General features: G+C 38.9%; 1 protein-coding gene across 1 annotated transcript in view; it reads right to left on the reverse strand.

Annotated features, from left to right (window-relative positions):
- WDR64 (WD repeat domain 64) overlaps window positions 1-21070 on the reverse strand; it is a 138686-nt gene extending 117616 nt beyond the window's left edge. The window contains exons 1-3 of the mRNA XM_072732890.1: window positions 20910-21070; window positions 15424-15554; window positions 2386-2488 (exon numbers count right to left, since the gene is read on the reverse strand). Coding sequence (XP_072588991.1) covers window positions 2386-2488; window positions 15424-15554; window positions 20910-21054 — 379 coding nt within the window. The 5' untranslated portion in view covers window positions 21055-21070. The remainder of the gene's footprint in view (window positions 1-2385; window positions 2489-15423; window positions 15555-20909) is intronic.
- Window positions 21071-21827: the final 757 nt, after the last annotated feature.

Raw genomic sequence — 21827 nt, forward strand, 5'->3', positions numbered from 1 at the left:
AGGTGTACAGTGACGTCATGATTCAACAACTCCCGTGTTGTACAGTGTTCACAAGTGCAGTAACCATGTCACCATGTGGTGCTGTGAACAGTACACATCATTGACTACACTCTGCACTTCCTCCTCCTGCAGCTGGAAGCCTGTACCTCCCACTCCCTTCTCCATGGATTGGAATTACGATGTCAAATGCAAACTACATGGTTCACATTTTTAGGAAGTGCCAGAGGCCCCACCATTTCACATTCCCTCTACCAGTTTCTCCACCTCCTCCTCCACTCCTGAGGGACTGCCTGCACATGAGACGGACTACAGAACAGCACGTCCCAGAGGTGGAAGTCCAAGTCAAACATAGAAGGACAGCCTCACTGAGCAACCAAGAATGTCAGCTGTACCGAAGACAATCTCAGCAGCAGCAAGTCCCTGTGGTGGATTTCCAGAAGGAACTGAGACAGGCATTCTTGGCTGGTGTTCCAATTCCCCAGGCTCCTGCTGGGTTAGCAGGTCCTGTCTGAGGCGCTGGGGGACCATTCCAGCTGGTAATGACTCCACAGGGAAGAGGAACTGTAGCAGCTGCTGCAGTTGCTGCTACTGCCAATATTTCTGGGGCCCCAACTCAATACCCACCAGGACAGGGGACCCCACCCACTCCTGTGGGGTGAACAATACCACCTCTGGGCATTATGGCTCCTCCAACTGGTATGAGACCACCCATGGGTGCACCAATTGGGTTTTCCCCTGCTCAAGGGACGCCTATAGGCATGCCCCCTCCAGGAATGAGACCACTCCACCAGAAATTAGAGGTCCATCTCCCCAGGAATGCGTCCACCAAGACCTTAGGATACTGTTTATCCTTCTTAAGTTAATTTTTTCCCTGCTATGTGTCTTGTGAAACTGTGTAGATTGTTTGTGAGCTTTTGTTCACTCCTTGCTGCATTAATATTAGCTAATAAATGCACAAAGCAATTAAACTGCAAAAAAAAAAAGAATGAAAACACCTTAATGCTGTTATTAAGGGTTTGTTTTTGTTTTTAATTTGTGCACTTTGAAAAAATATTGGACACCATTTTTTTTTTTGCCTATGTACTGAACTGATAAAACCACATACATGGGACCTCTTTCCAGAACAATTAGTTTTTATAATTGAACACTCTTAGGAAAAGCAAGTGGATGGATCTCATACTCCAGTGATATCAGCCTAATACATGCATTCTCAACAGACAAAATATGATCCTCAAGTGCAGACTGGTTCTTGAGGGAATAAAATGAGTCTTGTTCTTTTTGTGTATAAAGCACAGCACAGAGACACAAACTTATATAAACAGATACACAGTATATCTGACATATTAAAATGTCATGGAGTGAGGGAGGGGTGCAATCAGGTAAAAAAATGTCTAAAAGACTCCTTAGTGACTCCTATAATGAAAAAAAAATGAATATAATGAAAAACTAATGAAAAGAAGGTTGAGGACACTATCCTGTTCCAAGCCACTGCCATTGTCTCTACTTGTGCCCCCCTCACCCTGGAATATTTTCAGCTTGGAAGCTGTAATGAACATCTTTTTTTCCTGAAGTTTATTTATTTATTTATCTGAGAAAGATAGCAAGTGAAAGAGGGCACGAGCAGGGGGTGGGGCAGAGGGGAAGGCAGATTCTCTGCTGAGTGAGGAGCACTACTCAGCAGGGCTCCATCCCAGGATCCTGAGATCATGACCTAAGCCCCACATGCCCCCTAATGAACATTTAAAGTGTAGCTCAGACCATGCCTCCCTTCTGTGCAGGCCTCTTGCCCTCTCTGTTCCTTCACCCCCAAGCCCACACACCTGACCCCACACCTGCCCTCCCTTCTTGGGCTACCCTATATCCCCCACCCCCCACTCTCAGCCCTCCCTCCCAGGTCTCCCAGCACCTGCTTGGGGTGGTCTTCCCCAGGCCCTCCTTCAAATGTCAACACCACATTCCTATCTCCAAATCAACTTCTTCTCCCCACACTCCTGTACAGAGCTTTAATTCAAGATCTGAACCTTTTCAGAAAAATGTGAATTGTCTCCTCCTCATATTCCTTATTAGTGTCCTTCAGAGCAATGATCATATTTCAAATAACTGCAGGTATAGGGACGCCTGGGTGACTCAGAGGTTCAGCATCTGCCTTTGGCTCAGGGAGTGATCCCAGGGGCTTGGATCGAGTCCCACATTGGGCTCCTTGCAAGGAGCCTGCTTCCCCCTCTGCCTCTGTCTCTGCCTCTCTCTCTGTGTCTCTCATGAACAAATAAATAAGATCTTTATAAAAAAAACACCTAATTGCAGGTATAATTTCTGTTTCATTCCCAATTTTTTGAGAAAATATTAAAACCCATATTAATTTGGAAAGGAAATAAAAAATATCACCTGAAATTACAACTCGCTGTTTTCTAGAAACAAGGAAAACCAAATTTTCTTCATCCATCTGGGAAGCAAGAGAATCTTCTTCAGAGGAGAAGTATCCAAAGATCTAAAATGCCAAACAACACATATAAACATGTACAATATCTCCAGGTAGGCTGTTGGTTGAATTTAAAGTTTAAAATTTAATTTGGATGAATGGTCAGTACCTAGCTTTCTAAATGCCAGGGGATTGCCCGTGGCAAGAGAAGGCAGTTAATTACGTTTAACACATCAGATGCTGATAGTGCATAATTTCTGCACAGCTGCTGATCCTTCTTTCTGATGGATGAATCGGTGTTACCAGCCTAGTGTCTTTGCTTACACTGATAGGTCTTTTAGGAGCTAACATTTGTTTGGAAATCGAATCAGCCTTCATCAGACAGGCTCCCCACTGACAATCTTGACATTGAATTTGGTCACTCTCAAATGACCATTCCTACCCATTTTCCATAAATCTTCCTGGGCAAGTTTTTTTCATCCCTACTAAGGGGAGTTTGGGCATTTAAGAGATAGTGCAGTTTTTCTATTTAACAATTCCAAATCCTACTCTGAAGGCATTGCATGAAAATAAATTATTATGAAGGAATCCCAAGAAGGAAAAGTATTCTATGTGAATAAATAGTCAAATTCTGTAATTCCAAGGAATTTGAAGAATAAGGTAGCTGTTCTTCAATTGTCTTACAAATATGCAGAAACAAAATTCTCATAAATTAATGACACAATTATTTCTCATACTGTTGAGACTAAGTGGTGCTTGTCAGTGAATGAATGAATGAACTGTAGAGAGTGTCTGAAACATCAATGTGTGTATAAACCACTGGGGACCCTTTTAAAGTGCAGATTCTGATTTAATTGGTCTGGGATGGGGCCTGAATGTCTGCATTTCTAACAAGTTCCACAGGGACTACACTTTCAGTATAAAAAAACCTGGAGACTAAGTCTATTGAAAGTAATAAAAACCAGCTATAAATATTTGTTTATTTTGATGCTAGTTTAGCATCTTAGGTTAACATTTCCTTTCATCAGCTGCTTCACAAATGGTGCTACTTCCTCCTTTACCTTCCCCACGTCCAGATCTCCTAACACACAGTGAAAACCTTTATCATTTCCTATAATTAGATTTCATTGTGAGAAGTTCAAGATCATCTAGACATTCTCTCTTGTGTTTTCCCTTCTTCCCATCAGCAAAATCACTCTCCAATAAGAGCTCAAATAACTTTTTATCTTTTCAGAAATCACCTCTCATTTTCCGTGCATACAAAACCTGTGGATTTAGCATCTGGTGCCCTGGGAAGGATTGAAAAAAGAGAAGAGTGCTTTCAGTAGACCCATGTTGGAATGGACAGGAATCTTGTGTCACTGTTGTTTCCTCATCCTCACTGATTGGTGTAATATCCAGTTAACAGTCATGTATTGGTCTGCAACTTATTTATTTATTTATTTTTAAAGTAGGCTCTGTGGAGCCCAACATGAGGCTCAAATTCATGACTCTGAGATCAAGACCCGAGTTGAGATCAAGAGTTGGACACTAAACCAACTAAGCCACCTGGCACCCCTAGTCTGCACCTTAGCACTGTGTCATTTGAACCCATGATATGGCCTCTGGCAAAGAGCATACGCTGTGGAATCAGACAGCTCAGTGTTTTGAGTTCAGTCTCTACAACTACCTGGCATTCAGAACTTGGATAAACAGTTTCACCTCCTTACGTCTCAGTTTCTTCATTAGTAGAAGAAAAGGACAAACTTCTTTTTTTAAACTAAATGAGGTGATGTGTGTAAAGCATTTTGCACTGTGTTTCGGACATAATAATTGTTTAAGACAAATATTAGCTAACACTACCATTAGAAAGCCTAGATTAAGGCCACACAGAAATAATAAATTATATCAAGACCACAACTACTCACGAGAAAATTGACCTCTCTGGAGGATAGTACTTTAAAACTGTCAGTCCACTTAGGGTTGGAACTAGTTCTCCTCATAAAAAACACTAGTCATGTGGGCACTGCAATAAGTGGATGGTGTGGGAAAGGGTCACCAGGAAGAGCTTACATGACTGCCCCAGCCAACTAGAACTGGGAGGGAAACGCAGTGCCTTGCCCTCCTAATCCATCAGGTCCTTGTGGCCTGCGCTTCCTTTCTTACCCAGTTTAGAATCGTGATGTGTCACTCACTCACATATCCATACAACGGTCCTTCCTTTCCCACCACTTTGCCCTGGCTTGGCAAGAACCCCCACTGCAGGGTAACACGACCGCCTATGTGCCTTGCACCCATGCTGCTGTGGCTGATAAGCCTCAGAGGAAATTGCCCATTGGAGGAGCTTCTCAATCACTCAGGTGCTCCATCCTTCTAGGGCTTCGGTAGCCCCAGCCATCACCCACGCTTCCTTGGGTGATCTCAATCATCGTGCACAGCAATAGTATTGAATCTCTGCATTCCTATACTACACGTGTGCCCACCTCCTTGTCCCTCTCACAACTTACCTCACTTCCCACTTCAGATGAGAGTGCAAGCCACAGATGAGAGCCTCCTTGGCATGTTTTGCCACTCTATTTACAAAACCAACCTGGATTTGGACACACCCTTTCTTCCTTCTATCCCTTTCAGAGGAAGATGTGTTTCTCCTTTCCTAATCTCTCCATCTGCTCTCTGTCCCATCCCCTTCATGCTATCCTCAGAGCTTGTCACCTTTCCCCTCAATATCTCATCTATCTCTGCTTTCTTCTTACTTGCTTCCGGGATGTTCATATCTTGCACATCCTGGCTGGCTCAGTCGGTGGAGCATGTGATTCTTGATCTTGGGGTTGTGAGTTCAAGCCCCATGTTGGGCACAAAACCTACTTCAAATATTTTTTTGCGCATCTTAAAGACAAAAATACAACAAGCCTCCCAAAGGCAATTATGGAAAATAATCCTTAGTCCTTTTCTTGCTTTTCTGTCTCCAGCTTCATGTTCCAAGTGTTGTAACTTGTCCCACTGCTGTGGAATTTGAATTCCTCTTATAGCTACATTTTGGGTTGTGGTGGTTGTAACCGCAGACACACTCTTCTTGAACTTGACACTTTGCCCTCTATGTTAGTTCTCTACTGCTACCAAAACAGGGAACCGAAAACATAGTGACTTAAAACACTACCCATTTCTTAGTTCACAGTTCCATAGAAAGCCAACATGGGTCTTGATGAGCTAAAATCCAGATGTCAGCAGAGACATGTTTTTTATTGAGACTTGGGGAAGAATCTGTTCTAAGGTCATTCAGGTCATTGGCCTGAGATCCCCTTTTCCCTGCTGGCTATGCACTGGGGTTACACTTAGCACCCAGAGGCGTCTCTTTGGGCCCTCTGTGTCGCACCAGCAATGGCCCTTCAAATATTACACTGGGCCCATGCAGATAATCCAGGATAATCCCCCTATTCTAATTCAGTTTATTAGTAACATTAATTGCATCAGCAAAATCCCTTTGTAGCAGTACCTAAATTAGTGTGTGATTGAATAACTAGGACATGGGAATCTAGAGTTCTGCTCTCATTTTCAAAATGCAGTTCAATATGATTTACATCACTTGTGCAAAATACAACACAAAACATGCCAAATGCTAGCAACCGATTTAACTCCAGACAATAGTGTGAGATAATAAATTTTAGATAATAATGTGAAATGATGATGTTAATGATGATTATTTCTGTCTTAATAAATTTCATTGTTTTTCAGGGGTGGGAGAACTACACACCATATGTGTTGTCACAAAATTTGAAATAATGTTCTATATGTCTAGGACACCTATATTTTAAAAGCAGTTTACAGACAGCTATTTGACTCAACTTGCAATTTTGGAATATTCTTACAGTGAGTGTGACGGCATGTCTGTTAAATGTCTGATCACAGATATGAGAGGATGTTCTTTGAGAAGCCATATTGGTGCTTCAGACTAGCGCTTAGGTCCAAAGCCAGGTTTCATACCTACTAGTCACATGACCTCAGGCACATTCCTTAATTTCTCTGCTCCTGAGTTTTCCCATCTGTAAGAAATAATTACCCCAACCTTATGCCTTAGTGTCAGAATCAAATGAGGAAATCATGATTAGATTGCTTAGTAATCTAATTAGGAAGATTAGAATGTACCTAGATGGCATGAAGTACCAAGTTGGAACTCGACTGATGTCAATATTTGAGTAAGTACAATTCCTGATTTAACAAGAGACAGTACAGAAAACAGTGCTCAGGTGTGTCTTCTTTGCTAGTTCAAAGCTGTCCACCAGGCACCTCTGCTCCCTGCCCAGACAGCAGGGCATTGTTCATGCAGTCTGTCCTACATGTGATATATAGTCACATCTATAGGTACCTGCCATCCTGTAGGACATCTGTTCTTATGGAAATGACAAATTTTTACTATTCTTACTTACAATAACACAATATTCCAATGTTTACCATACATAATTTCCAAAGGATGCTAAAAACTACACTTTCTTGAGGAGAGATTTAAGAGCCTTTAACTAGATAAACTCCTTCAGAAAAGACAGCTAAAGCTTTACATGTTAAAAGGAAATGTTTCAATTAAGCAATATTTTTAAAGAGCACAAAACATCTTTCCTAAGATGAACTATAGCTTCAAGGATCTCAAATTTCTCTTTCAATTATTTAAATTTCAGGGAAGTAATTGTGCATGTGACATGCCTGGAGTACTTTGTAACTAGTATCAATAGTGCATTAGATATTAATTTTCTTTTAACTATGTTATTTAAAGGACTTGCTCCATGCTTTAAGTGATTCATTTATTTAACTACACTTTTTCCCCCTAATTACAGAAGGAACATGTAGAACATTTGAAGAAAAGAAAAAGCAGAAAGAAGAAAATAAAAACCTGTATTCAACCTATTTTTTAACCTACCCTGGAACATTTTAAAAATATTTTTGAAGTTAGCAGAAACAGTTTTAGATTTATAATAATTCACTTTAAATTCACTATGGGGAGAACACAGTTAAAGGCATCCCATGGGGTGTTGCATGCCTCTTTTTAAAATTAGTTTGAGTATGCTCCAAGAAAAAAAATGTGTTTGTGAATTGCCCACTGGAAACATAGAGTAACGTTGTATTGTAGGAAAGTGGATTGTATCTACATCAGGATTCCCACTGACTAGTTTTATAAATTTAATATCATTACATTCCCTTGGATCTCTTTACATCTAATTTTTCTCCTTATAGATTAAAAAGGCAGGTCTAAGTGATGTTTTAGTTAAGTTATAAGGTTTCATTATTCTATAAACGTCCATTTTTCCAAGTCCATTTGCATCTGAAACCTAGAAAAGAAAGTGCACCTTTTGTGGCACTGCTACAACAAAGAGATTTATATTCAGAATCTGTTTTGGGCCGCCTGGGTGGCTCAGCCGGTTGAGTGTCTGCCTTTGGCATGATCCTGGCATCCTGGGAGTGGAGCTCCCTGCTCATTGAGGAGTCTGCTTCTCCCTCTCCCTCTGCTGCTCACCCTGCCCCACTTGTGCTCTCTCTCAAATAAATAAAAGCCTTAAAAAAAAAAGGAATCAATTTTGTACATTTGTGTCTGGCTTTAAAAGAATAAACATAGTTCTTATTACCTGACAAGATTAACACTGACTGATTGAAAAAAATGGTAATCCGTACTGAAGCAAAGTTAGTCTCCCAGCACTGAATCTCCATTTTACAGATGATGGATCTGAAGCCCTAAAAGTTTAGGTCATACAGCTTGGAATAGAAATGCCTCTTAGGAGCATTGGCACAGATAGTTTGTGAGGGAAGTGATGGAACAGAGAAGGAGAAGCTTCCTGCAATATTTTCTCAAACCTCATTGTCCTTCACATACATACAGTGTGCAGAGGCTGCTCACCAGTGTTTCTGTTAAATTTGTGTGTAGATTATGAGGAGCCCAAGTAATGTGATAGAATAATGTCATATGGAAACACTGCAGAGAGGAGTAAGTCTCAGCTCTAGGACCCAAACCAATTCTCTCTACGGCTTTCGCTAAGTCCATGAACCTTTCTGCATTTCATGTCCTTCATCTTTATTACTGTAAAACATTGTCCGCCACAATCTACATGGGGGGGGGAGGGTTGTTACAGAGATTAAATGAGAACGTAGAAAAGACACGTCTGAAAAAAAATAAATGTAAGATAATTATGGTGTTCTAACTGGAAAGAGAAGGAGAAGGAGAAAGAGGGGGTAGAGATGGGAAAGATACAGGGCTCTATTTCCTCACTCACACAATGAAACAATCTGGATCTACTTCACTCATTGCTTCATCCATTTATTTCAAAGACAAAGAAGTGTTCTGTTTATCAGCAAGAAAACATTTGTAATATAATTCTCTCTCTTCAAAACAGGGAACCCTATAAAATACACAGAGGCCAAATTCTCAGTTAACATCGCGAAACTCCAGGTAAGCGGATTTACCAGAGTGCTGCGTCTCATTTGTTGGTGCCATGGGACATTTTTAGGGCATTTGTTTTCTGAATCCAAGGGTGAAATCAACAGACTTCTGCATTTCTTGAAAATCAAAAATTATTTGATGTTGACATGAATCATTTGTTATACATGCATTTTCATGTTTTTAGTGATCCAAAAATATTATGTTAGAAATTCAAGCACATGAACAGTTGAGCGTGTGAGAAATATTCATTAAAAAACTGAGAACAGTGAGGATATGTGATTCTCAAAATTGTGACTACTCCAAGTTTAGTGACACAGAATTCAAGTTATCAGTAGATGAGATGGAACAGTATTCAAAGGATTTACACAGTGTGATTGAGCCCAGATCCTTGAAAAACATGTTCATTTTGTATACTTACAAAATTTAGAAAAAAGATAGCCATTTCTGTATCCCTACAAAATTACTGATTTTTCTCTTTCATTTGATTTCTTAAACTCTTCTCATCTTTGGGGGATTATGGGATTTTGTTGATATATACATTATATATATAATAGAATACAGATATGTATATATTTTATTCCATTTTCTCGAATCAGAAATATAGAGAGATAGATTTGTATTCTATTTTATTAAATCAGTGAATTAAAAAAGACAAAAAAGCACCTTTGCCCTTGCAGACTCACTTTTAGGTCCATGCCCTGGGACCTATGCTTGTAGAGCTGCAAGCATTCTTTTTGTTAATGAGACTCTTCTATAATCTGTCCTATCCAATATGATAGTCACTAGCCTCATTGGATATTGAACCTTTGAAATGTAGTTCAGTTTAAGTCAAGGAGTTGAACGGCTAATTTAATTTCAGTGTAACTAGCACTTGTGGCTAGTGTCTACAGTTGGTCAGCTCAGCTTTACAGGGTCCCACTCTAGGTCTTTCCATGGTCCCACTATAGTTCAGGAGGCTAAGGGATCATTGTCCACCAGGAGTTCATGCCCATGCTTTTAAGCCACGTTCTAGATTCCTGGGGTCCCAGAATCCCTGCCTAAAGGACTCCAGGCTCCCCTCCAGTTCCATGAAGCCTCTCATCCAGATACATGCTCATGGGGGTGAGCCACACACCACAAACCAGGTGCACCTCTAGGATTGAGGGGTGTCCAAGTCAGGGTGTTGATGGTGAAAGAGTTTAGACACATGGGCTGGGGTGTCTGCTGTCTGCACGCATGGTCCCCCATGATGTGGGATGGGACCATTAGTACAAAAAGAAGGTGTTCCAGGGCTGGTTCTTCCTTTGTCTCTATGTTTCAGTATGAACTACAAGGTGTGAGATTTTAAATTCTAACTTGGACTTCCAGGGCCTTAATAAGGCATATTGGTCAAAATTGGAGGAGAGAACATATTTGATTTAACAGTTAGCTGAATTTATATATAAAATATAAAAATATTTATATATTTGATATTTGGGCCTCTATTTATAATTTTGTCCAAATAAACAGGGGGATTTTGCACATTTGACTTGTCCGTAGAACTCTTTGACTGTAAAGAATTTGACAACACTTTCTTCAGAATGAACACTTTTGATCATAGTGGCTAATTGTATCATTTCCTTTGATCTTCTGATATTTAACCACTCTGTGTTAAATTCTTTTCTCTTATGTTTGTGCTCTTGGAGAACAATGCCATATGTCCTCTTATACTGTCTGGAATTGTTCCCAAAGAACAAAGTTGAACTCTTTCTATGGAATGTGGTCTGTCCATCTTTCAGTTGTTTGTCAGCAAAAATCTATCTTTGCTAATCAGAAGGAATTCCTTTTATGTCTATTTTGACATTTTCTGTGAGATTTTGTGTTGTACCTTCACTAAGAATAAATTCGACATTTCTCAGTCATTCTTTGTTTTATTAATCCAGCTGTCTGGTTTTACCTGCACCATTGAAGGAGGGGGCATATCCAGATTCTGGTCCAACCTTTGCTCAGGTGGTCTACTTTTTTGGTAAGCTCCACCAGTTCCTTTGAAGTTCTGTGTAGTGTATTCTGACAAGATGACTAACATTCACTGTAATTTTTGCAACACAAACATTAACTCAGGATAGTTCCAGAAAAACAGGTCACCACTCTATAGAATTCAGGTAACCACACTGCAAATCTCAGAAATCTCTAGCTGAAAACCCAAGGCATATTGGAAGTTGACCATTGAATATAAGGCTAAAATATTTATAGGGCAAGCTCTGCTAAAACACTTCCATGGGCACAGCGGGCTCTAAAAAGAAAGGAAAAGAAAAGAAGGAAAGGAGAGAGGGAGAGAAAGAAAGAAAAGGACATATACCTGAGAATCACGATTCATTGTCTTTCATACATGAATCCTGTTCTCTGGTAATCCCTTTACACTTCTGCTTAGATTGTATGCATATTTATATATGGTGCTTTCGTATTTTCACTTTTGACATCATAATCAAGTAAATATCTAAGAGAAAATCATACTTTTACTTTTCATTTCTTGCAAAAAAGAACAAGCTTTAAAAATATGCTCCACAGTAGAATCTTCATGCTAATCTACAGGTATCTAGGGCTTGTTAGTACTTACCAGAAGTTTGTGAGAATGTTTTTCAATTTCTACAAGCAACCTAAAATATTTATAAGAATTATTAATTTTAGGGGCACCTGGGTGGCCCAGTCAGTTAAGCTCTGATTCTTGATTTCAGCTCAGGTCATGATCCTCAGGGTTGTGATATCAAGCCCTTCCTCAGGCTCTGTGCTGGGCATGCAACCTGCTTAAAATTCTCTTTCTCCCTCTGCCCCTCCCACCTTTCTCTCTCTCGAAAAAAAAGAATTATTAAATTGACATGGGATGTATTAAAATTCAATTGCTGGTGTGTTGGGGCATTAACTCCAAAGATCTGTTTTATTGGAATTCTATTAAATTTATAAATATTAACAATTACTGGGGACACAGTTGAGATTTTTGCAAATTGAATCCCTTAATTACTTTCCAGATCTTCTCTTACTCCTTCAGTAAAGTGTCATAGTCTTATACATTCCTTAATAATTTTATCTCATGGCATTTTCTGCTATTTGTTCTCGTGAATGAAAACTTTGTTGTTGTTGTTCCCTGATAGTTTTATGTGCATACGTCCAGGAGAGAGTTCTTGCTTATGTTTGTGAATGGTATTGAATCTGACAGATTTATCTTCTTTGAATCCTCTTGAACTCAGTTCTGATAGTTTGCCATGTGATTCTCTTATATATTCTTGGTAGAAAACTACATCATTTACAAATAATGAAATGTGCATTTTTAGTTACTATTTTTTACATTTTTATTAGACTTTATTACATATCACTTCCTTTTTGTTTTTGTCTTTCCATTACTTACAATTTCCAGTAAAGTGTTGAGGAGTAGTGAAGATAATAGGCATCCTTTTCTTGTTCTTAACTTTAATCAGAGTGTTTCTAGTATTTTATCCATGAACCATGAATCATGAACCATGACCTTGGTTAAATAGGTTTCTAAAAGTCTCTATAGTGAGTAAAGTATACAGTGAGCTAAGTACTAGGAAGGAAACCAATAGGGCATTGTGATAGGATTATCTGTCAGTGGACTCAGAGAAGCTTCTGTAACTACATGGGTAAAATAATTAAGCTGAGACCCGATAAGCAAAAAGGATTCAGCCATGTGTAAAGCTAGACAAAAGCATTTTAGGCGGAGGCCAACAAACACAGACTCTAAGGCTGGACAGATTTTGTCTTATAACTCCCCTTCCTTCGCACACAGTGAGTCACACCTTTGCAGAACCCTCGTCCCTTGAGTATGCCTAGAACCTGTAACTTGCTTCTAACCAAATGAATAAGGCAAATGTGCTGCATTATTTCTCCCATGATTATGTTACATTATAGAAGACTGTCTTCAGGGACTGTGGAGAAAGAGATTCTCCAGCCAGTGTTGAAAAAGCAAAGCTGTGAACTGTCTATGTATTGGCTCATATGGCAAAGAACTGCAGAGAGCCTGGGAGATATGAGGGCATCTTCTAGTCTCCAGCTTCTAGACAATAAGAAGCTGGGTCCCTTGGTCATACAACAAGGAAATGCATTCTCTCAATGACAACTGAGCCTGGAAGGAGATTCTTCATAAGTCAGGTCTCCAAATGAGAATATCTTGACTGCAGCATTATGAGACCTTGAACAGAGGACCCAGTTAAACTGTGCTCAGAATCCTGATCCATAGAAACAGTGAGATAATAAATGTATTTCTTCAAGTTGCTAAGTTTAGAGAGAAAGAAATCTTGCCATTTGCAACTGTATGGGTGGATTTTGAGGGCATTAGGCTAAGTGAAATAAATCAGACACAGAAAGGCATACTATCACTTATATGTGGAATCAAGAGAAGCTGAACCCAGAAAAACAGAGACTAGAATGGTGGTTATCAGGGGAAAAGGGACATGTGCTTCAAAGGGTCCAAACTTCCAATTATAAGATGAATGTGTTCGGGGATCTGATATACAGCATGGCAATTATAGTTAAGAATGCTGCATGATATACTTCAAAGTTACTAACAGAGTAAATCTTTAATATTCTCCCCACAAAAATAAAAGGGTAATTATGTGACATGATGGAGGCATCAGCTAATCCTATGGAGATAGCCATTTTGACATATATGAATATACAAGTTAATACATTGTACATCTTAAACTTACACAATGTTGTATGTCAATAAAGTTGAGGAAAAAGTTGCTAAATTTATGGTAATTTTTTACAGTAGTTACAGAAAATGAACACAATCCTTTACCAAGTTCAGGGAATTATCCGTCATTCCTACTCTAAGATTTTTTTTTTTCTTTTTGAAAAGACGAATGGCTACAGGAATTTGATTTCTATCAAATATCTTTTTTATTTCCATGTTTGTTTAAAATCAAGAGTCAGCAAACTTTTCCTGAAAAGGGCCAGGTAGTAAATATTGTCAGCTTGCAGGCCATTCAGTCTCTGTCACAATATTCAGTTCGGTACTTGTAGCAAAGACACAGCCACAGACAGTATACAGACGGGTGAATGTTCTGTGTCTCAATAAACCTTGTTCACAAAACAAGTGGCTGTAGAGTTTGGTCCATGAGCTTTAGTTTGCTAACTTCTAATTAAGATTATCATATTATTTTTTCTCCTCTAACATGTTGAACGAAATACATTACTAGACTTCCTAATATTAAATTGCCCTTACCTTTCTGGGGTTAAGTTCTACTCAAAAGTGATTTTTTTAATGCACTGCTGGATTTGATTTGTTAAAATGTTACTTAGGATTTCAGCATCTATAGTCATAAATAATATTGGCCTATAGTTCCCTGACATTTTATCTTTGTTCAGTTCATGTAGTTTCAGCTTCATGAAATGAGCTGGATAGCTTTTCAGTTTTTCTTAAGTTGTATGAAAATGTATATAATGAGGGAATTATGTATTCTTTAAAGGCTTAATAGGCTTTTTGTTTGCAATCTTTTTCCCAAAATTAGTTGATTATTTTTTTATTTGGTCAGTTCTTAGCGATTTGGGCTGTCTTTTATTATTGATTTCTAATTTGATTATATTGGAATTTATTGAAATGTCCTTTTTAGCTTTATACATGCACTGTTTTGTGATGGCCCTATATATAATTGAGAAAGATAGGTCTTTCTTATATCTTGGGTTCAAGTTCTATTTATCACATCTACTTATATATAAATAGAACTATACATATCTTTGTAAAAGTGATAGTCAAATCCTTTAAATCTTTGCTTTTCCTTTTGTCTACTATAGCTAGTGATTTTTTTTTTTTTTTTTTTTTTTTTTGAGAAGTGGAGAGGCAGAGAGAATCTTAATCAGGAGCCCGATGCACGGTTTGGTCTGACAACCCTGAGGATCATGACCTGAGCCAAAATCAAGAGTCAGACATTTAACTGTCTGAGCCACCTAGATGCCCCTATATCTATGATTTTTGAGAAAGAGCCTGATAATTTTTATTATTACTTCAATTGCTTTGTATGCATGTATGCAATTTTTATAAACATTTTCTTAAAATGTAAGTTACTTCAAATCCTTTTAGAATAGGAAGAATCTGGTTTATAAACAAACCTAGATAGTCTTCTGTGAGTTCAACAAAGATCAGAGGCATTCCTTTCTCCTTTTCCATAGCCCATAGATCACTTAACCAAACTGCATATCTATATGTTCATCCAAGAAGACCAGAAGTTGGTGGAAGGGAGACAAAGCTACACGGACAAGGAAGTGACTCAGAAAATGTAAGAAGTGGTCAATGATAGTCTTTTTCTTCTTTTATTGATATTTCTACATATTGAAACTACTGAAAAAGAATATGTCATTGATAATGCAATGAAGACAATTAACAACTTGGTTGTTGTTAATGGCATGTTTAGTTCTTCCATTTAGCATCTCAGTCTAAAAGTATTTAAGAATTACCCACTAATAATATAGCTAAACCTCTGTCTGTCTTACTCTCAGGAGCGGTGGCCATGTCTTTATGGCATTTATATGTATAATAGACTCACTGTGGGAATCACACTTTGATTAAATTATTTATTCTGACCAAGGAGAAATAATACCTGGATTTCTTGTGATAAACATGAAAAGTGACTACCTCACACCAGTCTATAGATGCATCGGGGTTGTTGCAGAGCTTCCTATAAAAGCTTTTTGCATCTTGATTCTTCACTTCTGGACCAAAGAGCTCCTGCACAGCCGCATAAAACTTGTCATAATCGATTGCATCTGCATCATAACAAAGTACAAGAACATTGTTACCAAATTCCAAGGACTGTATTGTTTGCTCAGCTCCTTTTCCTCTCTTCTAATCTATTTCATCATTTCCACCTATTAAACCTAGATTGTGCTGCATTTTAAGATTCTTTACATTACAAACATAACTCGGCCCTTGACTAAAATATTACTTAGAAGAAAAGATTTTGCTTTGGTCCATAGCTTATGTTTCAACTATTTTAGGAGTTTTTTTCAGGAGTACAAAGATAAGAAAGTGGATTGCTTCTTTCCTATTGTGAAAAGTTTTACCAATCAGGAGTGTCTGCTAGAACTCATCTTAGGGTGGAGGGGGGACGGGAGTAAAGAGCAATTCTTGATCAGTTCTTTGACACCATGTGAACACACACACACACACACACACACACACACACACACACACACACCATGCTTGAATAACAATTTTCCCAAATTTGGTGATTCACTTGGGAGCTACTATTGAGTCTAAAGACAAGAAGGAGTTAGACACAAAAATGCATTGCAAACTTGTTATGTGTAAGAACTGAGCTACACACTGGGCTTAAAACTAAATAAACAAGTTCTCTTCTTGGGAGTTGATGTTCTAATAGGAGAAACATAAAATCAACAAGTAAACAGAATATTTACTGATTGTGACAGGCAAGACTACTTACTACAGCTAGACATTAGATGAGTGGTTATCTGTATAAGGTGAGAAGAGATGACGGGACTCTTGGGATGCTAGGAATGGTCTTTTGATCTGCCTGGTAGCTACAGGTATGTTTACGATGTCCACATTTATTGTGCTATACACTTAAGATTAGTGTGTTCTACAGGCTCTACTGTATGTGTGTCCATTACTAGCAAAGTAAACATTATTAGGTATACAGTGAGCTAAGTACTAGGAAGGAAACTAATAGGGTGTTGTGATAGGATTATCTGTCAGTGGACCTCAGGGAGGCCTCTCTAAGTACATGGGTAAAAAAATTAAGCTGAGACCCGATAAGCAAAAAGGATTCAGCCATGTGTAAAGCTAGACAAGAGCATTTTAGGCAGAGGCCAACAAACACAAAGACTCTAAGACTGGACAGAGTTTGGCATGTTCTGAGAAGGTCAGTAAGTACTGAGTATAGTGAGGACAGTGAAAGCATTTTCGGGTGAGATTTATCAAGAAGGAAGGTCAAGCTGTAGTCAGCAGTTTGTATTTTACTCTAAGCATGATGGTAAGCATCTTGGTAAGGTACTGCCTTAAACTTTCTTCAAGGCAAACTGGCTTCTGTGAGGCGGTAACAGTGACAGCGATAAAGCCAGAAAGGCTAGTGCATTAGTTTGGGTTTTATATAGTGGAGGCTTGGCAGCCAGAGCGATGCAGCAGTCGATTGCATATCTTGGACTGTCATGGAAAGTCTCATTTATGCTGATTGTCTCAACTTAGTATTAATAACAACCCCTATCGCTCTTGAAAATTTCCTCAATTGGATGATATATATAGTCACTGAGAAGTAGCCCTGGAGTTGGTGAGATATAATTGGAAGTAGAATGGCAAAGACTTGTAATGGATTAGATACTGTTGAGGGCAGGAGTGGTGAGTGAAGGACAGGCAGGAATCCAGAGTGGTGGTTCTCATCTAAGGAGGGGTTTGCCCTCTGTCTCCCACAGGGACATTGGCAATATCGTCTACAGACAATTTTGTTTGTTAGAATTGCGGATGGGAGTGCTACAGCATCTAGTAGAGGCCAGGCTGCAAACCATCCAATGATGGGCAGTATACCTCCTGCCCCACCCCACATTCACATACACAGAACAAAGAATCATCCAGCCCCAAATGTCAGTAGAAACAAAGTTGAGAAATCCTGTTCTGGAATGACACTCAGGTCTCTGGTTTTAAAACTCAGCAGATTTTGGTGCTACTACCCAAACAGGGGCAACTGAGCAAGGACCATTATTGTTGGGGAAAATAAAGCATTCCATGTTGGTCTTATTAAACTAAAAATTCCAAATAGATTATCTGCTTTAAATTCACACCATTGTGGGTATAATGGATCTTTATGTAAATGTGTCTCATTGTAAATGCGGCTAGATGAGGATGATGAAACTTTTCTTTCCTGGGGTGATTTTAATTCAATCAGGTCATTGACAAGAAGATTAAAGAACAATACTGCACAGATGGATTCTTGGATCAATTCCTTGACATAATTTTTGAGCTAGACACTGTTACATTAAAAACATACTCTCAAGAAATAGTAAAAGAGACCATAAGGGAAAGGAAGGAAACTGAATAGGAAAATTCATGAGAGTCTCCTAACTCTGGGAAATGAACAAAGGGTTGCAGAAGGGGAGGTGGTGGTGAGGGGATGGGGTAACTGGTGATGGGCATTAAAGAAGGAAGGTATGTGATGCGATGAACACTGGGTGTTATATGTTGGCAAATTAAAAATATATAAAAATATATTAAAAATCATTCTCTCTAGTTCTTAGCTTCTTGCCGATAGTGAGTAGGTCCTATTTTCCAGTATTTATGAAGGAATATGAATGTATGTCAGTATTTATAGTCTGATAAAGTTAAGATCAAATTTCTCTCTCCCAATCTTTCAAATCAGTCCCTTTGTCATAGAAGGGAATTTAGCATTAATTAGTTTTTAAGGAAGCTATACTTATACATACATATATACACACACACACTTATATAATACATAGTACTTTGTATGTCTACTATACATTATGCTACTATACATCATGCTGTAGTATATTATAGTACAATATTCTATAAAATAAACATCACATATATATCTATAAAATATATATGAAAATATATATTTACCATAACATATGAACTATAGAGAAAGGAAGTTTTTCAATGTTACTTTGTGACGACAAGGTCTAAGCGAAAGCAAGATTAGCTTGTTGGTTTAGCACACTTTTTTTTTTTTCTTAAGTAGGCTCCATGCCCAGCTTGAATTCATGACCCCGAGATTAAGACCTGAGCTGAGATCAAGTGCCCGATGCTTAACTGATTGAGCTACTCAGGCGCACCTGCTTAGTACATACTTAAGGAGCACTTCTGGAATGAGCTAGCCCTAGGGTTACAAAACCTTCAAAGCATTTATAGTTCAAGTGCTGTGGGCAGGAAGAGACACATATACATCGATTTCAGCAGGTCAAGGGAAATCTTCCAGATGGCAAGAAAGAGCATTCACAGTGTTAAGGATGGCTTCACCTGGGGAAAGTTTTTACAAGATGACATTTGATTTGGGTCTTAAAAGATAAGCAAAGTTTACAGAGACAAAAAAGGGGAGGAAAGGCACTCTACATTGGGAGAACGACACATGCAATATTAGAGTCATTACCAGTATGAGGTGCTTGGGAATGCTGAAAAGTTCATATTAGAACAGAAAGTTCACGGAGGGAAGTTCCAACAGCTGAGGCTGGAAAGGTAGATTGAGGCATGGCTGGGAAGAGTCCCAATTGCCAAGTTCACATATGTGAACTTTACAGCTGAGTTAATAAGCCAGGAATGTGACAGTTAAAAATAACTTTTTAAGGAATAAATCTTGGCAAGAAGATGATTATATCAAAAGGCGGTTGTAATAACCCAAGAATAAGAGTCCAAGAAATACAGATTATAGCAAGATATTCAGCTTAGGAGACTAGGTGGATGGCGTCTGTGCGACTGAGAACACGGGTAAAGCTCAAAAAATAAAAGAGACAAAGAATGAGAAAAGGGAAAAATAAGAAGAGAGGGGTGTGATGAAAGACACAGAGGAGACAGTTTCTGGAAGCAGAGGAGTGAGCTCCTAATGCAGTGAAAGAGCCAAGAAAGCCCGAAAATAAAAACAATTGATTGAATCTGGCAGCCATATTAGGTGCTGGGATACCTCAGTAGGAACATTTTCAGCAAAGTGATGAGAGAAGTCAGATTGAGTAGATTGAAAATTAAGTGGTGATGCTGTGGGGAGATTTAGTGGAGAAGCATGAAAAGGCATATGGTGGTAGGTTATAGGGAAGAGAAAGTCAAGGTCAGGTCATTTGGGTATATTTTAGTTTGAGAGGACAAAGCGAATGGAAAGCAGACTTTGAAGTTGTTGCACCAAAGTGATAGCCTTAGACAGGAAGACGGATGGATAAAATGACAGGTGCTGCTTTGTGGAAACTCAGAAGTAGAGGAAGGGGATTTTGAGGGAATTCTTGTCTTTTGGTCTTGCTTTTTCTTATGATGCTGGAAGCCTGGCTGAGAGAAGCTGAGATCCAGAGGGTGGTAAAAGTTTGGTTATAGAGACAGGTAAACAGGGTGACTGAGGAAAAAGAAAAGTTCTGTCTGGTGATTTAGAAAGCCCAGCCAAGTTCACACTCATCTAAAAAGCACATCTCGAAGCTCTGAGTCTTAGCTCGAACACATAGAGGTTGAGTGACTCTGGCAGATATTTTACCTGTACCTGCCATCTTTTAACAAATAAGATGGGAGTAATAGCAATGATAGTAATGTTTGTCCATTAGAATTGTCAACAGAATCAATTAAATTATATTAAAGTGATTTGTAAATTCTTTTTTTAAAGATGATTTATAAATTCTTAAACACTAGTCAAATAATACCAGCTTGTGTTTGAACATCCAAAGTCAACCATTTTACTCATTTGTGGCTCTACAGTCTGGCACATTAACAGGCTGGCCCTGCCGACCTCTTTGCAGCTATATGGGCTCTGCTCTTTTTCTTAGAACAGCAGGCTTTGTTTCATTAGTCTTTTATTCTGCTGGTAAGCCTTATTTGTCACTGCTGTCCTCAATGCCCTGAAGCTGTCCCCTTGAGCCCTGACCCTGGTGGTGTACTCCATTCTGTGTTGATATTTCTGCTGTTAATATCCCTGGCAGACCACTGCCTACCTCATTCCCCTTACCATGGCATGTTCAAAATCATTCCAGCCTAGAGACATGAGGAGAGGCCCAGACAGTGAAGCAAAATGTCATAAAAAAACTTTGTCCTATTTATGAAAGTCTTTATGGTCTCACAATACTGTTAAGAGATGGCAAGGTGGCTTCCATGGCTTGCTAATGGTTATTGTGTACTTTTGAGAGTCCCAGGTCAACCAGGAAGCCATCAGATGTAGATCCCATGGAAGAGTCCTAAGATGTCACTTAATCTAACCTTTTAATTTTACATTTGTGAGACAATTAAGGTTGAGAGAAGTGAACAAAGCTTCCCCAGAACCACTTAGCTATTTAGAGACAGAGTCAGAACTCTGGTCCCCCATTTGATGTCTTTGCTATTAAGCTATGTTGCTTCTCTCTGACGGATTGAAGCATTTCACGGTTCTAATCAACAGACCCAATTGGTCTGCCCTTCATTACTGATCTTACCTTCTTTTTGGATAAACAGGCCTGCTCTTTCATCTCTTTTCTGGGCTGCTACACGTTCAACCAATATTTCAAACTCTGTCAAAGCTGTCCTGAAATTGGTAATCTGAAGTGCGATGCTTAAGCGCTTTTCCTCCTTGATATCCATGGGGACATAGGGAATCTGCTATTTCTGTATAGAAAGAAATAGCACTAATTTGCCAACTTGAAAAATCTTCCAGCTGTCACAGTGCTTCCCTGCTGTCTCAATGTTTGTCCCAGCTCTCATTCCTTTGTTCTTAAAATCTCATACTGTGGGGAGGAGTCAGAGTTGTCAGTAGGAGAGTTGCCATTAGCAGAGAGGAACCTTGGTTTAGTCTAATGCATTTCATATAGGCAAGCATTTCAGTAAAAATCCTGACCTCATAATGTTACCAGTGTCTTTCATATGGTCCTCATTGCATCATAATATCTCTGTAACCTCCCCTTCCTTCAGAAGGTGTGCATTGAGTTTTCTTTCCCCACAAACTGTGTAAGTGATGTGTGTGTGTGTACACACCCTGAGAGGGAAGTAAAATTGGTAAAGGCCAGGGAAGGAAACTGGGCATTACTTTCTCTCTCCTGTATCTCCTCCCACCTCAAACCATTTGCCTTCCTCAAGATGATGAGGAGAGTCAAGTTGACACTCATTCCTGCAGCTGTACTGGATATTGAATCACAAGCTCCTAAAGATGAAAGTCTGTATTTCAGCATTTGTCATTTCTGTCCTCAAAAAGGTTTTTTAGAGGTAGTAGGGAATAAAAAAGTTTCTTCTTCCTTTATGAACTGACCTTCAATTAAAATAATAAAGTGAGGCAGGGATGGGGAAGGAATAGTTTTTGAGTGAGAGAAAAGTTCTTCAAGACGTTATTAGTTGAATACAGTATAGGGAATATAGTCATT

Source organism: Vulpes vulpes, chromosome 13 (genome assembly GCF_048418805.1).
Source record: "Vulpes vulpes isolate BD-2025 chromosome 13, VulVul3, whole genome shotgun sequence".
In the NCBI taxonomy this organism is placed as follows: domain Eukaryota; kingdom Metazoa; phylum Chordata; class Mammalia; order Carnivora; family Canidae; genus Vulpes; species Vulpes vulpes.